General features: G+C 42.1%; 1 protein-coding gene across 3 annotated transcripts in view; it reads left to right on the top strand.

Annotated features, from left to right (window-relative positions):
• Positions 1-13,532, top strand: part of arhgap12b (Rho GTPase activating protein 12b) — a 220,588-nt gene that overhangs the window by 109,182 nt on the left and 97,874 nt on the right. For 2 of the 3 annotated variants that reach the window (XM_080212037.1, XM_080212026.1), the window contains one exon: positions 555-635. The exons of the other annotated variant lie outside the window; for it this stretch is intronic. In XM_080212037.1, coding sequence (XP_080068163.1) covers positions 555-635 — 81 coding nt within the window. The remainder of the gene's footprint in view (positions 1-554; positions 636-13,532) is intronic. 3 annotated transcript variants of the gene reach the window in all.

The raw sequence follows: 13,532 nt of genomic DNA, 5'->3' as shown, positions 1-13,532 counted from the left end.
TTAGTGTCGGGTGCAAATAAATTAGAAGGATTCCTATTAATCAACTGAATATTTGTTGACAACATTTTCAGTGAAGTGAGGGTCACATTTTGGGGGCAAGCTAAAATTTACACATACATTCTATTGGATATGAAGAGCTTTGCATGTCCTTGTAAGTTTCTGTTTGGCTTCTTGTAGGTTGCAAGAGGTTGAGCAGATTCGTTATCGTTTCTTAATGTCATTAGAACAGATTATTTATATTTCTAAAATTTAAGTATTTGCTTATGAGAATGTAAGTGTTTTTAGAGAAATTAATATGCCTCCATTATCCAACGAAATAGTAAAGGCTTTGGCAGTTTCTTGTCAATATTGCAATTGATGATTGAAGCTCGGTATTGATTTACATTGTCTCAATTTCAAAATTTTCTGTCGGCTAAAGAATTAGGACTTAAACTTTTGTGGATCATTACTCGTGCAATGTAGCAGCATTTTCAATTTCCTCTTTATAACGTCAAGGCGTTGCTGAATCCTATGAACAGTTGCTCAAAAATGTAAAACAATGTATTTGTTTGCAGTGGATGAAACATACAGATGATCAAGGCCGACAGTATTACTATCGCACAGATGGATCCAAATCTGAATGGGAATTGCCACAGGTATGTATAATTAAGTTCACAATTGCTGAGCAATCTTAATCCTGATTGTGCATCTGGTTGAGTGAGTTTGCAGTTTCAGGCAGCTCTAAAAAGTTGTTTGTAATCCTGGTGATTGGTCCTTGATTCAGCCAAGGGATTCATGAATATTTATTAGTATTTGCTGAATATTTGTCTTAAGAAAATAGTAACGTGTGCAATCCTAGTGTAGGTGCATAATAAGTGTGGGTGGCTTTTTGGCAACCATTTTGGGGGAGTAAGGAGAATCAGTTGTAAAATCACTTATATATGTCTGCATGTTCTTTGGGAGATGTTTGATTTCAAATACAATTTTTGACTGGGTAAAGATGAATAACAAAAATGACTAAATTGGATATTGACGTCGACAATTATACGTTTTAAAACTTGGAGAATGCACATTCCAATTATGGGTACTGATGTTAATCTTGGCTCAGTTGAAGCATTCTAAGTCAAAAGAACCTGTAAGCCCTAGACTTGAGCACATAAGTGGGCTGACACATACGTATGTGTGGTACTGAGAGAATGCTGCATCTTTGGAGGAGGGAGACTATCAAGCAAAATGTTAAACTGCTTTCTCCTCTGTCTCAGGTAAACATAAGAACATAAGAAATAGGAGCAGGAGTAGGCCATCTGGCCCTTCGAGCCTGCCCCGCCATTCAATAAGATCATGGCTGATCTGTCGTGGCTCAGTTCCACTTTCCCGCCCTCTCCCCATAACCCTTAATCCCCTCTCTTATCAAGAACCCATCAACCCGCTTCTTAAAAATATTTAGCGAGGCAGCCTCCACCACTTCAACGGGCAGAGAATTCCAGAGATTCACCACCCTTTGAGTGAAGAAGTTCCTCCTCAACTCCGTTCTAAACCGCCCCCCCTTTATCTTGAGGCTGTGCCCCCTAGTCCTACTGTCTTTTTTGAGCGGGAAGAGTCTCTCCACCTCTATCCTATCCATCCCATTCATCATCTTATACGTCTCAATGAGATCTCCCCTCATTCTTCTAAACTCTAACGAGTACAAGCCTAGTTTATTCAGCCTCTCCTCATAGCTCAACCCCCTCAACTCCGGTATCAGCCTAGTAAACCTCCTCTGCACTCCCTCCAAGGCCAAAATATCCTTGCGCAGGTGCGGCGCCCAAAACTGCACACAGTACTCCAGCTGCGGCCTCACCAATGCCCTATACAGCTGCAGCAAGACCTCCCTACTTTTATATTCAATCCCCCTCGCTATGAAGGCCAGCATCCCATTCGCCTTCCTGACCACCTGCTGCACCTGCAGGCTGGGTTTTTGCGACTCATGCACAAGGACCCCGAGGTCCCTCTGCACCGTCGCCTGCTGCAGTTTTTCGCCACATAAGTAATAGTCCTTCCTACCATTCTTCCTACCAAAGTGGACCACCTCACACTTGCCAACATTAAATTCCATTTGCCATTTCCTGGCCCATTCGCCCAGCCTATCCAGATCCTTCTGCAGACTCTCCACACCCTCCGCACAATTTGCCTTTCCCCCAATCTTGGTGTCATCAGCAAATTTCGACACCCTACACTCGGTTCCCTCCTCCAGATCATCTATATAAATGGTAAATAGCTGAGGCCCCAGCACCGACCCCTGGGGCACCCCACTAGTCACCAATATAAAAGACCCTACTATATTACGCGAAGGAGAGCAGGGAGATTTTCCCAGTGTCCTGGCCAACCTTTTTCCCTCAGCCAACATTGAAAAATATTTTATCATTTGTCTCATTGTTGCTTTATGGGATTTGTGCAAATTGGATGCTATAGTATTTAAGCCATTTAGACTTCAAAGTATTTAATTGATGACAATGTCATGAAAGACTTTAAATCAAATTCTTCTAATTGGTGCCGACTAGGAGACCTTTTATGATTGTTCTGAACATGGTCTTTAAGCAAGATTTCGTGGACTGCCTCACAAATTTGATTGAATTCTTCGAGGAGGTAATGAAGTGCGCAGACGAAGGTAGAGCAGTTGATGTTGTATATGTGGATTTTAGTAAGGCGTTTGATAAGGTTCCCCATGGTAGGCTCATGAAGAAAGAAAGGAGGTGTGGGCTAGAAGGAAATTTGGCTGATTGGATAAGTAATTGATTGTCTTATAGAAGACAGAGGGTGGTGGTGGAGGGGAAAATTTTCAGACTGGAGGCCAGTTACCAGTGGTGTACCACAAGGATCAGTGCTGGGTCCTCTGCTATTTGTGATTTTTATCAATGACTTGGAAGAGGGGGCTGAAGGGTGGGTTAGTAGATTTGCTGATGACACCAAGATTGGTGGAGTAGTGGATGAGATGGAGGGCTTTTGTAGGCTGCAAAGAGACATTAATAGCATGCAGAGCTGGGCCAAAAAGTGGCAGATGGAGTTTAACCCTGATAAGTGCGAGGTGATTCATTTTGGTAGGACAAACTTGAATGCGGATTACAGGGTCAGCGGCAGGGTTCTAAGGAATTGATGGAACAGAGAGATCTTGGGGTTCATATCAATAGATGTCTGAAGGTTGCCAGTCAAGTAGAAAGACTCGTGAAGAAGGCTTATAGTGTGTTCGAGTTTATTAACAGGGGGTTTGAGCTTGAGTCATGGGGTTATGCTGCAACTATACCAGACGTTGGTGAGACCACACTTGGAGTATTATATTCAGTTCTGGTCACCTCACTATATAAGAAGGATGTGGAAGCATTGGAGAGAGTGCAGAGGAGAATTACCAAGATGCTGCCTGGTTGGGAGAGTAGGTCTTATGAGGAAAGGTTGAAGGAGCTGGAGCTTTTCTCTTTAGAACGGAGGGGGATGAGAGGCGACTTAATAGAGGTTTATAAGATGACAAGGGGGAGAGATTACTTCCTTGGGTGGATGTAGCTGTTACTAGGGGACATAATTATAAGGTTCATGGTGTGAGAGATGGGACGGATGTCCAAGGTAGATTCTTTACTCAGAGTGGCTGAGGCGCGGAATGGACTGCCTGCTGTGATAGTGGAGTCAGACACTTTAGGAACTTTCAAGCAGTTATTGGATAGGCACATGGAGCACACCAGAATGATAGGGAGTGGGATGGCTTGATCTTGGGTTCGGACATAGCTCAGCACAACATCGAGGGCCGAAGGGCCTGTACTGTTCTATGTTTTATGACTGTTTTATCCTCTCAGGCACTTACTGCAGCAATAATCCTTGAAATGTTCACTGCTGTTTCCTTAATTGGGTTTTAAACTCAATCACTGCATTATTATATATGTTTTTCATATTAAAACAATATTATCACGTTAACAATTTTATATTGTTGAAAATATTGTCTCTTTCGCTCCTGAATGCCCAATATTAGTGTAAATGAGTAGTTCTAATGTTGAAACTTGTTACTTTTTTGCATTTGGTAAACTTAAACAAAGTTTTTTTTTGAACATTTGTTCTGAGACTTTGTCTTCACTGAGTCTAATTTATTTAGCTAAATATTTCTTTTAAAGTTAGAAATTCTTCTTGAATGCATATTTAGGTCAAAAGGACCTATATTAAAATTATGTATTATGTCCACCTTTTATTCTGAATGTCAAATTTGAGAATTGGAAATTAAATTAAAACTGTTACCTCTTCCTAAAATCCAATTTTCTCACTTCCATCTTCATTAAGCCCAAATCTACAGATATTTAGAAAGACAAGGACTGATTTAAGGACAGTCAGTGTGGCCTAGTGATTGGAAAATCATGTCTCACAAATTTTGATTGACTTTGTTGAAGGGGTAACCAAGAAGTAGATGAGGGCAGTGCAGTCAACATTGTCTACGTGGACTTTAGCAAGGCCTTTGATAAGGTATTGCTTGGTAGGTTGTTGCGTAATGTTATATCTTATGGGAACAGAGGTGGTTGTAGAGGATTGTTTTTCAAACTGGAGTTCTGTGACCAGTAGTGTGCTTAAGAGATTGGCACTGGGTCCACTGTTGTTTGTCATTTTATCAATAATTTGGATGAGGATTTAGGAGGCATTTTTTTGATTTGGTTTATTATTGTCACATGTATTAACATCCTGTGAAAAGTATTGTTCCTTGCATACTCTGCAGACAAAACATACCATTCAAAGACAAAGAAACGAGAGAGTGCAGAATGTAGTGTTACAGTTGTAGCTAGGGTATAGAGAAAGATCAACTTAATGCAAGGTAAGGCCATTCAAAAGTCTGACAGAAGCGGGGAAGAAGCTGTTGTTGAGTCAGTTGGTACTTGACCTCAGACTTTTGTATCTTTTCCCGAAGGAAGAAGGTGGAAGAGAGAATGCGCGGGGCGTGTGAGGTCTTTAATTATGCTGGCTGCTTTTCCGAGGCAGTGAAAAGTGTAGACAGAGACTAGAGATGGGAGGCTGGTTTGGTAAATTAGTGGTATAATGGACAGTAAAGAAGGTTATCTAGGATTGCAATAGGATCTTGATCAATTCAGCCAGTGGACTGATGAATGGCAGATGAAGTTTAATTTAGATAAATGTGAGGTGATGCATTTTGGTAGATTGAACCAGGGCAGGTGATGCATTTTGGTAGATTGAATCAGGGCAGGATTTACTGAGTTAATGGTAGAGCATTGGGGAGTTCCTGAACAAAGGGAACGAGAAGTACAGGTTCATAGCTTATGAAAAGTGGAGACACAGGTGGACAAGGTGGTGAAGAAGTCATTCTGCATGCTTAGTTTCATTGGTCAGGATATTAAATACATGAGTTGGATGTCTTGTTGAAGTTGAGCAAGATATTGGTATGGTCACACTTGGAACACTGTGTGTAGTTCGAGTCACCCTATTATAGAAAGGATATTATTAAACTAGAAAGAGTGCCGAAAAGATTTACTAGGATGTTACCGGGACTTGATGGTTTGAGTTGTAAGGAGAGGCTGGATGAACTGGGACATTTTTCTGTGGAGCGTAGGAGGCTTCGTAGTGATTTTATTGAGATCTATAAAATAATGAGGGAATAGATACATCAGTGTATTTTTCCCAAAGGTGTGTGAACCTGAAACTAGAGGGCACAGGTTTAAGGTGAGGGGGGGGGGAAGAGTTACAAAAGGGTCCAAAGGGTGGTGAGTGTCTGGAACAAGCTGCCAGAGGTAATAGGCAGGTACAATTTTATCTTTTAAAAAGCATTTAAATTGTTGCATGGGTAACATGGGTATCGAGTGATATCGCCAAAAGTGGCCAATTGGGACTAACTTAGTGGTTAAAAACTGGGCAGCATGGATAAGTTGAGATTAAGGGCATGTTTCCATGCTGGAAACTCCATTATCACGGAAAACCAGCTTACATCCTACATTATAATATTACACGTTGTTCTTCAAAAGTAACTCATTGGGTGACATCCCAAGCTTTGCGATGTCATGTGGTTATGAAAGGCATTATAAAAATGCAAGTTTTTTTTGCAAGTTCAAGGAGTTAGTGGAATTTTTTTCAAGACCATCAATGTAACTGTTTTACATCTCATCTTTCTCCTTCCCCTTTCCATCTGTTCCCAAACCACAGACCACTTTCTTCCATCTGTTTGTCAACTGTAAGTAGATCACTTGCTTGATGTTAATTGGGTATCGTTAGAAGGGAACAAGTAACTAATTGAAAATGATTTCTGTCTGCCTGATATGAAGTAAGATAGCTCATAGAATCCCTACAGTGCAGAAGGAGGCCATTTGGCCAGTCAGGCCTGCACCAACAGCATTCCCACCCAGGCCCTCTATCCATAACTCTGCATATTTACCCCGCTAGTCCTCTGACACTAAGGGGCAATGCAGCGTGGCCAATCAACCTAACCCACACACCTTTTGGAGTTGTAGGAGTCGAGCTTGAGCCGAAAATGCATCAGCTTGAACTGGTAATGCAGTGAAGTGAGAAAAGAATGATTGATTAAATGACCACAACTTTTTAACATATTAAACAAGAATGTTTGTTTAATATTCTCAAGAGTTTTGTAAAGCAGCATTTGGCACTGAGCCACATATGGCAATATCAGAGTAGATGACCTGAAACTTCTTAAAAGAAATAGATTTTAAGGAGCATTAAGAAGGACAGTGAGAAAGACAGCTAAAAAGGTTTAGGATAGAATTCCAGAACTTAGCGTCTATGCAGCTGAAGGTAGAGCCATCAATGATAAATTAAAACTGGGGAATATGCAACAGATAAAAAGCAGTGAGCAGGTATCTCAGAGGTTTGTGGGGCCAGGGAGATTATAGCGATAAGTAGGGATGAGCCTTGAAGGGACTTGGCAAACAAGGATGAGAACTTTAAAATCGAGGCATCGCTTAACTGAGAACTAATGTCGACCAATGAGTAATGGCTGTGATGAGTGAACAAGTTAGAAGTAAGGACATGGGCAGCAGAAATTCCAGCAGAGTTGGAATGGTGACACCTAAAGTAAGAAAGGTTGAATGAGAGTTTCAGCTGCAAGCGAGCTAGGGAAAGGACAGAGATGGGTAGTTTTGTCGAAGTGTGAACAGGTGATCTTAGTGATTGTGTAGAACTGTGGTCAGCAGAGTCAAAGTTGTGAACAGCCTAAGTCAGTTTCAGACAATTACCAGAAAGAGGAATGGAGACAGTCGCTCAGGACCAGAGCAATGGCTTTAGTCTTTCCAGTGTTTAATTTTAGGAAAAAACTGCTTACCCAGTGTTGGACACTAGACAAGCAGTTTGATAATTTCAGAAAAAGACCCTTAAAATGTGTATTTGGTGAAAATTAAAATCTGATGCAAAGGGCGAAGGAGGTGACAATTAGATGTTAAGACGGCTAGCAGATATTGGCAAGTAATACAAACTTCAAAATTTAAAAAAATCTAAAAATGTAGACACAGGAAGGAATATTGTTGGCACGTTTCTGTAAGATATGAAAATTTCAAGCACAAGGTGATGACCTAAGCAAACAGTAACACAATGTGCCCCCAATGTTCATTGCTTAAGCTGAAAATTTTAAGGGGAGAAGTTGCTGGAGCCAATTTGACAGGTCAGATAATTTTTAGAGGGAGTATTTGAGAGCTTTATATAGAGACATGGATAAAGCAGTGGAGGGGGATTGTTGAACGGGAAAAAGCAGAAGTACCCAGGGCAATTTATGCTTTCAAATAGATTTGTATCTCTAATCTTCTGTGGCAACGTGAGGACTCTAGACAAGCCAGATAAATGGATGTGAAAGACAACATGAAGTAAATAGCAGACTGGTAAATTAGCAGCATAGCTGGAAATGCAGTGGTGATCGGGGTTTTAATAGTAAATGGGTTTTCATGAGTTTTTGTCTTGTTACTTCCATAGTGCAAGATTAACCAACATATTGAATAGAATGGAAAAGATTGTGCAAAGCAAGCAATAGCAACGTGTAATTGTGGTCCACTTCGCAGTGTACTATATTGGTGAAGAAAGGTCTGTAATCCTTTAAGTTGAATTTAGGGATCCAGTTGTTGAGATTAGAGCAGGATTTCTCCGGATTACTTCCCCAGTAATGTGATATGAGGGAAGCACAGGAAATTTAAAGAAATCAGTGTATAACTGAAGGGGATTCCATTTTGGCAATGTTTCTGGCATTGAAGGATATTCAACAAAGATCAGCTGCATGGATCATGGAGGATGCTAATATACCAACAAGATGGTTACATCGTGAAGTGATGCGTAATTAAACAAGGAAGGCAGCGAAAGTAAAACCATGATGTGGAGATGCCGGCATTGGACTGGGGTAAAACAGAAAGAAATCCCACAATACCAGCTTGACGTCCAACAAGTTTGTTTGTAGTAACAAAAAATGTCACAAGCTTTGCCTTTTGGCTAAGATCAAGCGTAGTATCGACATGCTGTGCTTGGTTGAAGTCATTAGGTTACATTTTAGCTTCATTTGAAGTAATTTTTTAAAGCAGCATCTCAACTTTTTGGCTAAGATGCAAATAAGATCAAGCCTTGGAGGAGGAGCTATGCCTACTCCGATCAGCTTGGATCATGTAGATCAAGCCCAAGACAGGTGGTGAGAGCCCTGTCTTGTCAGCTTGGATCTGGAATGTCTCAACTTGTTGAGACTCTGAATTGGATTTGATTGGATTGAATTGGAATAAAAATAGAACAGAAAAAATGCTGCAAGCTTTCGGAATAGTCTGTCCCTTCGTCAAGTGGCTGGGCGTTGAACTTCCAGCCACCTGATGAAGGGACAGCCAGTTCCGAAAGCTTGCGGCGTTTGCTACAAAATAAAACCAGCCAGGATTGGCAAACAAAAAATCAAGAAGTACATGACGGTAATATTCATGTTGAAAAGTATTTAGCCAAGTAGGGTGTTGTAAAGCAAAACATGAGTAAATGTGCTGAGACTAACCTTGACCAGTTTGCAGTAACTCTTTTTAACTGGGGTGTATTATGCAGTGAGGTAGACATAGGGAACAAGAGTCAGGTGAATGTCCAAAACATTGATTGAACACTCAATTAAGAAAAAATAATATTTATCAGTCTCTACTATTGGACTTTAAACTCTATCAATCACTTCACGGGACTTTTCAGTAAACAGTCTTAAATCTACACTAGCTATCTACTTCTGACACGTGCTTCCAAGGATTTGCTACACCCTATCCACAGGTCCCTATCACTGTATTTGAATTGTTTGTCTGAAAAGACAAGTAATACGCATTGAGTTAAGCTGGGTCAGGCTGTGTCTCGGTCTTTAAGGGTTGACTGATGTTTCGAGATTTACAGGATTCTGGTTTTCAGGTTGTCTCACCGGGGTAATCATCTAGGTCTGGTCAGTCTGGTGATCCTCACCAAGATGTACTGCTTAGCTGCTAGTTGAAGGTGCTCTCTGGAGGCACTGTTAAAGAAGGTGCAAAATTGGAGAGAGAGGGGCTCCAGTTGTTCCTTTTATTCCCCTTCTTCGTATCCCTCTCGAAGACTCTGTGCCCAATAGAAGCAGAGGGCATGTTTTTGAATCTTCAGCTGTTCTTTTCATGCTGTGCCTCTGACCTCAGTCTGAGCTGGATGCCACCAAGGCTGTGTAGCATTCTTCTAACAAAGTAGGTTCACTGGAGGTGTAAGCAGTGGTTTGCTCTGAAGCAATGTGGCTGCAGGCACATGGCCAGGCAGTTCCAGGTCTGTCTGGTTTCGATGGGAAGTTGATTGTCCAAGGGTTGGCTGCAGGAATGCTGTGTGCTCCAGCTTTGCAGTTTGCAAATTGTAGAGTCTGGCTAGGTTTAAACTTGGCTTCTACATTTCAAGTTTTTAATCTATGCTCATTAAAAAAAAATCAATATAACAGGCCTGGAGGTCATGGGTCACCTTAACCCATGAGTGTGTGGAATAGATGTATACGGTATTATTGACTGATTACGTATGGTGGGGAGGAATGGCAGTTGGAACTTGGGTAAAGTTATACGATGTGTGCTGTGCCCGAATGCAGGTCCTTAGCTCATTGCTGGCTGATGCATCACTTGGAGCTATTTACTTGTCAATTTTTGTCAGTGGTCTTTTGCCATTGCCTTATGCTCTTGGGGGGCAGGATGAGGTGGCAGGGTCTGTATCTACCTCAGTCAGAACAGGAATTGAACCCACACTCCTGGTGTTATCCTGAATCACATGCTAGCTATCTAGCCAGTTGAGCTAATTGACCCCTGGAAATTAGTAGGTAGCATGGACAAAAAAAGTCACGGGAAAGTGAGTAAAGGGTTTTTTAAGGAAAAAAAAGTTATAATGATTTATTATAAGTGCACATTTTGAGAACTAAAGTCAGAGGAATTGAAAGCACCAGAAACATCTAGCTCTTAAAAGCATTTACAGAAATTGGCTAAAATCTAGACATGAATGGGGAATAAACACCTTGGAATGTAATAAGTTTGGGCAGAATTGAAGACAAGAAAGGAAGTGGAGTAGCACAAGTGGAAAGAGAGGATGATTTTAGAGTCTTGCTTCCAGCTCTCTGCAGATGCTGTTCTGCGGCAGTGGGTGCCAAATACACCATTTTGGTGCAAACAAAATCTGAGCTGAGCTGGCATGGGCACATTGTTCTGGTAACTCTATGCAGACATTTTTTGCACTTCCTAATCTCAGTGAGGTCATAGAATCTTACGGCACAAAGATGGCATTTGCCCAGTTGTGCATTTGTAGGAGCTTTAGAAATTGTCCAACATTTTGCCTATAATCATGCAAGCCATTCTTCAAGTACATGCCCAATTGTCTTTTGAAAGTTGCTATGAAATCTGATTTCACTATCCTTTCAGTTAGAGAGTTCCAGGTTTTCTGTGGGAAAAAAAACCTCCTAATTTCCCCTGTTTTTCAATTATTTTAAATCTCTGGCCTCTGGTTACATAAGAACATAAGAACATAAGAAATAGCAGCAGGAGTAGGCCATCTAGCCCTTCGAGCCTGCCCCGCCATTCAATAAGATCATGGCTGATCTGTTGTGGCTCAGTTCCACTTTCCCGCCCTCTCCCCATAACCCTTAATCCCCTCTCTTATCAAGAACCCATCAACCCGCTTCTTAAAAATATTTAGCGAGGCAGCCTCCACCACTTCAACGGGCAGAGAATTCCAGAGATTCACCACCCTTTGAGTGAAGAAGTTCCTCCTCAACTCCGTTCTAAACCGCCTCCCCTTTATCTTGAGGCTGTGCCCCCTAGTCCTACTGTCTTTTTTGAGCGGGAAGAGTCTCTCCACCTCTATCCTATCCATCCCATTCATCATCTTATACGTCTCAATGAGATCTCCCCTCATTCTTCTAAACTCTAACGAGTACAAGCCTAGTTTATTCAGCCTCTCCTCATAGCTCAATCCCCTCAACTCCGGTATCAGCCTAGTAAACCTCCTCTGCACTCCCTCCAGGGCCAAAATATCCTTGCGCAGGTGCGGCGCCCAAAACTGCACACAGTACTCCAGCTGCGGCCTCACCAATGCCCTATACAGCTGCAGCAAGACCTCCCTACTTTTATATTCAATCCCCCTCGCTATGAAGGCCAGCATCCCATTCGCCTTCCTGACCACCTGCTGCACCTGCAAGCTGGGTTTTTGCGACTCATGCACAAGGACCCCGAGGTCCCTCTGCACCGTCGCCTGCTGCAGTTTTTCGCCACGTAAGTAATAGTCCTTCCTACCATTCTTCCTACCAAAGTGGACCACCTCACACTTGCCAACATTAAATTCCATTTGCCATTTCCTGGCCCATTCGCCCAGCCTATCCAGATCCTTCTGCAGACTCTCCACACCCTCCGCACAATTTGCCTTTCCCCCAATCTTGGTGTCATCAGCAAATTTCGACACCCTGCACTCGGTTCCCTCCTCCAGATCATCTATATAAATGGTAAATAGCTGAGGCCCCAGCACCGACCCCTGGGGCACCCCACTAGTCACCAACCGCCAATCCGAATAGCACCCATTGACCCCCACTCTCTGCCTCCTATTTGACAACCAATCCTCTATCCACACTAACACCCTACACCCAACTCCATGTCCCCTGACCTTCTGCAATAACCTCTTGTGAGGTACCTTGTCAAACGCCTTCTGAAAATCCAGAAAGACCACATCCACCGGCTCTCCTCTATCCACTGCCCTAGACACATCCTCATAGAACTCCAGTAAATTTGTCAGACACGACTTCCCTTTAATGAAACCGTGTTGCGTCCGCCCTATCAAGCAATTCCCTTCAAGATGCCTCGCAATTTCCTCCTTAATGACGGATTCTAACATTTTACCTACTTGGTTTCCTCGTATTTATTCTATTAAAATGTTTATAACTTTAAATACCTACTTTTAGGTATTTAGTGCCTTCTCTGCTCCACGGAGAGTAATGCCACCTTCACCAACGTGTACACACAACTCATCCTGATAAACTTGCTCTTGATTCCTCTTCCACGACCCTTTTCAAAATTTGATGCTAAAGTCTAACCATGACATGCAAAGTTTCAACATGGCGTCCTTATTTTTGTATTGGCTACGTATGTTGTCAACGCCATGAATGTGTGGTCACCATCTTTATAGAAGACAATATGTAGCAGGGTGCATGCACAGTGACCACTGGTCCTGGAGTTGCAAATATTACAGTGCCAGCAACATGATCTCTCTGGTCTGACCTTTTTTGATCTCATTTGATTTCGTTGACATTTTTTGAGCCTTTGATTCCCCCATTCTTTCTTCTAATAAATCATCCTGTGATTGCAGCACATCTCAGTGGTATGGGAAGGATGCTGGCTAATAAAGCCTGTATTCCACCATCTGACTGCCCTGTAAATGATTTAATGTGGTCGCCTGGGATAATCGAGCCCCAGAGCTGCAAACAGAATTGCAGCTGTTACTGGGTGGATCAGAAGCCTCCACTCCCTTCCCCATTCTGATCCCAGGAAACTGCCGAGAGGCTGTGCCCTAATTGCCTGCCCGCTGCAGGGCTCAGACTGGGTGAATGACTTCCAATCAGCACTGTCTCCTATAAATGACAACATAGAATTCTGCAAATGTGCTGCTAAGTGCGCAAGTGCTGACAGGTATCGGTGACCATCTTGCATTGATAGGCAACAGGATTTTCTATTCAAAGTCGTTATTTACTTTAAGTCATTATTTAAGTCGTTATTTAGTTCCTGCTGGCTTTCTATATGTTTCTTCCAAAGTACATCATTTCACATTTACCATTGATCATGGTGTACAAGTTGACCTGCCATATAAGATGACCCCACTTCTCAGCTACGAAATGCCTTATTTGTATTAATCATCAGCCTCACCCTAGGAAACATGTTTTATTTATCTTGTACTGTAAGTCGCTGCATGGACCATACAGGCTGTGTTGCAAGATAGAAGTAGGAGTTTAATTTGTCCACACAAAGCAGATCCTCGTGGCAGGGCAGGTAACGAATAGAAATGGATCCTTATGCAAGAAGAATGCAGTATGAAACTAGTTTGAAGCTAAAAGTTGTAACATTTGCTAACTTGTC

The sequence above is a fragment of the Carcharhinus amblyrhynchos genome, chromosome 2 (genome assembly GCF_965287045.1).
Source record: "Carcharhinus amblyrhynchos chromosome 2, sCarAmb.v2.hapA, whole genome shotgun sequence".
Lineage (NCBI taxonomy): Eukaryota > Metazoa > Chordata > Chondrichthyes > Carcharhiniformes > Carcharhinidae > Carcharhinus > Carcharhinus amblyrhynchos.
This window is presented reverse-complemented; position numbering and strand designations above follow the sequence as displayed.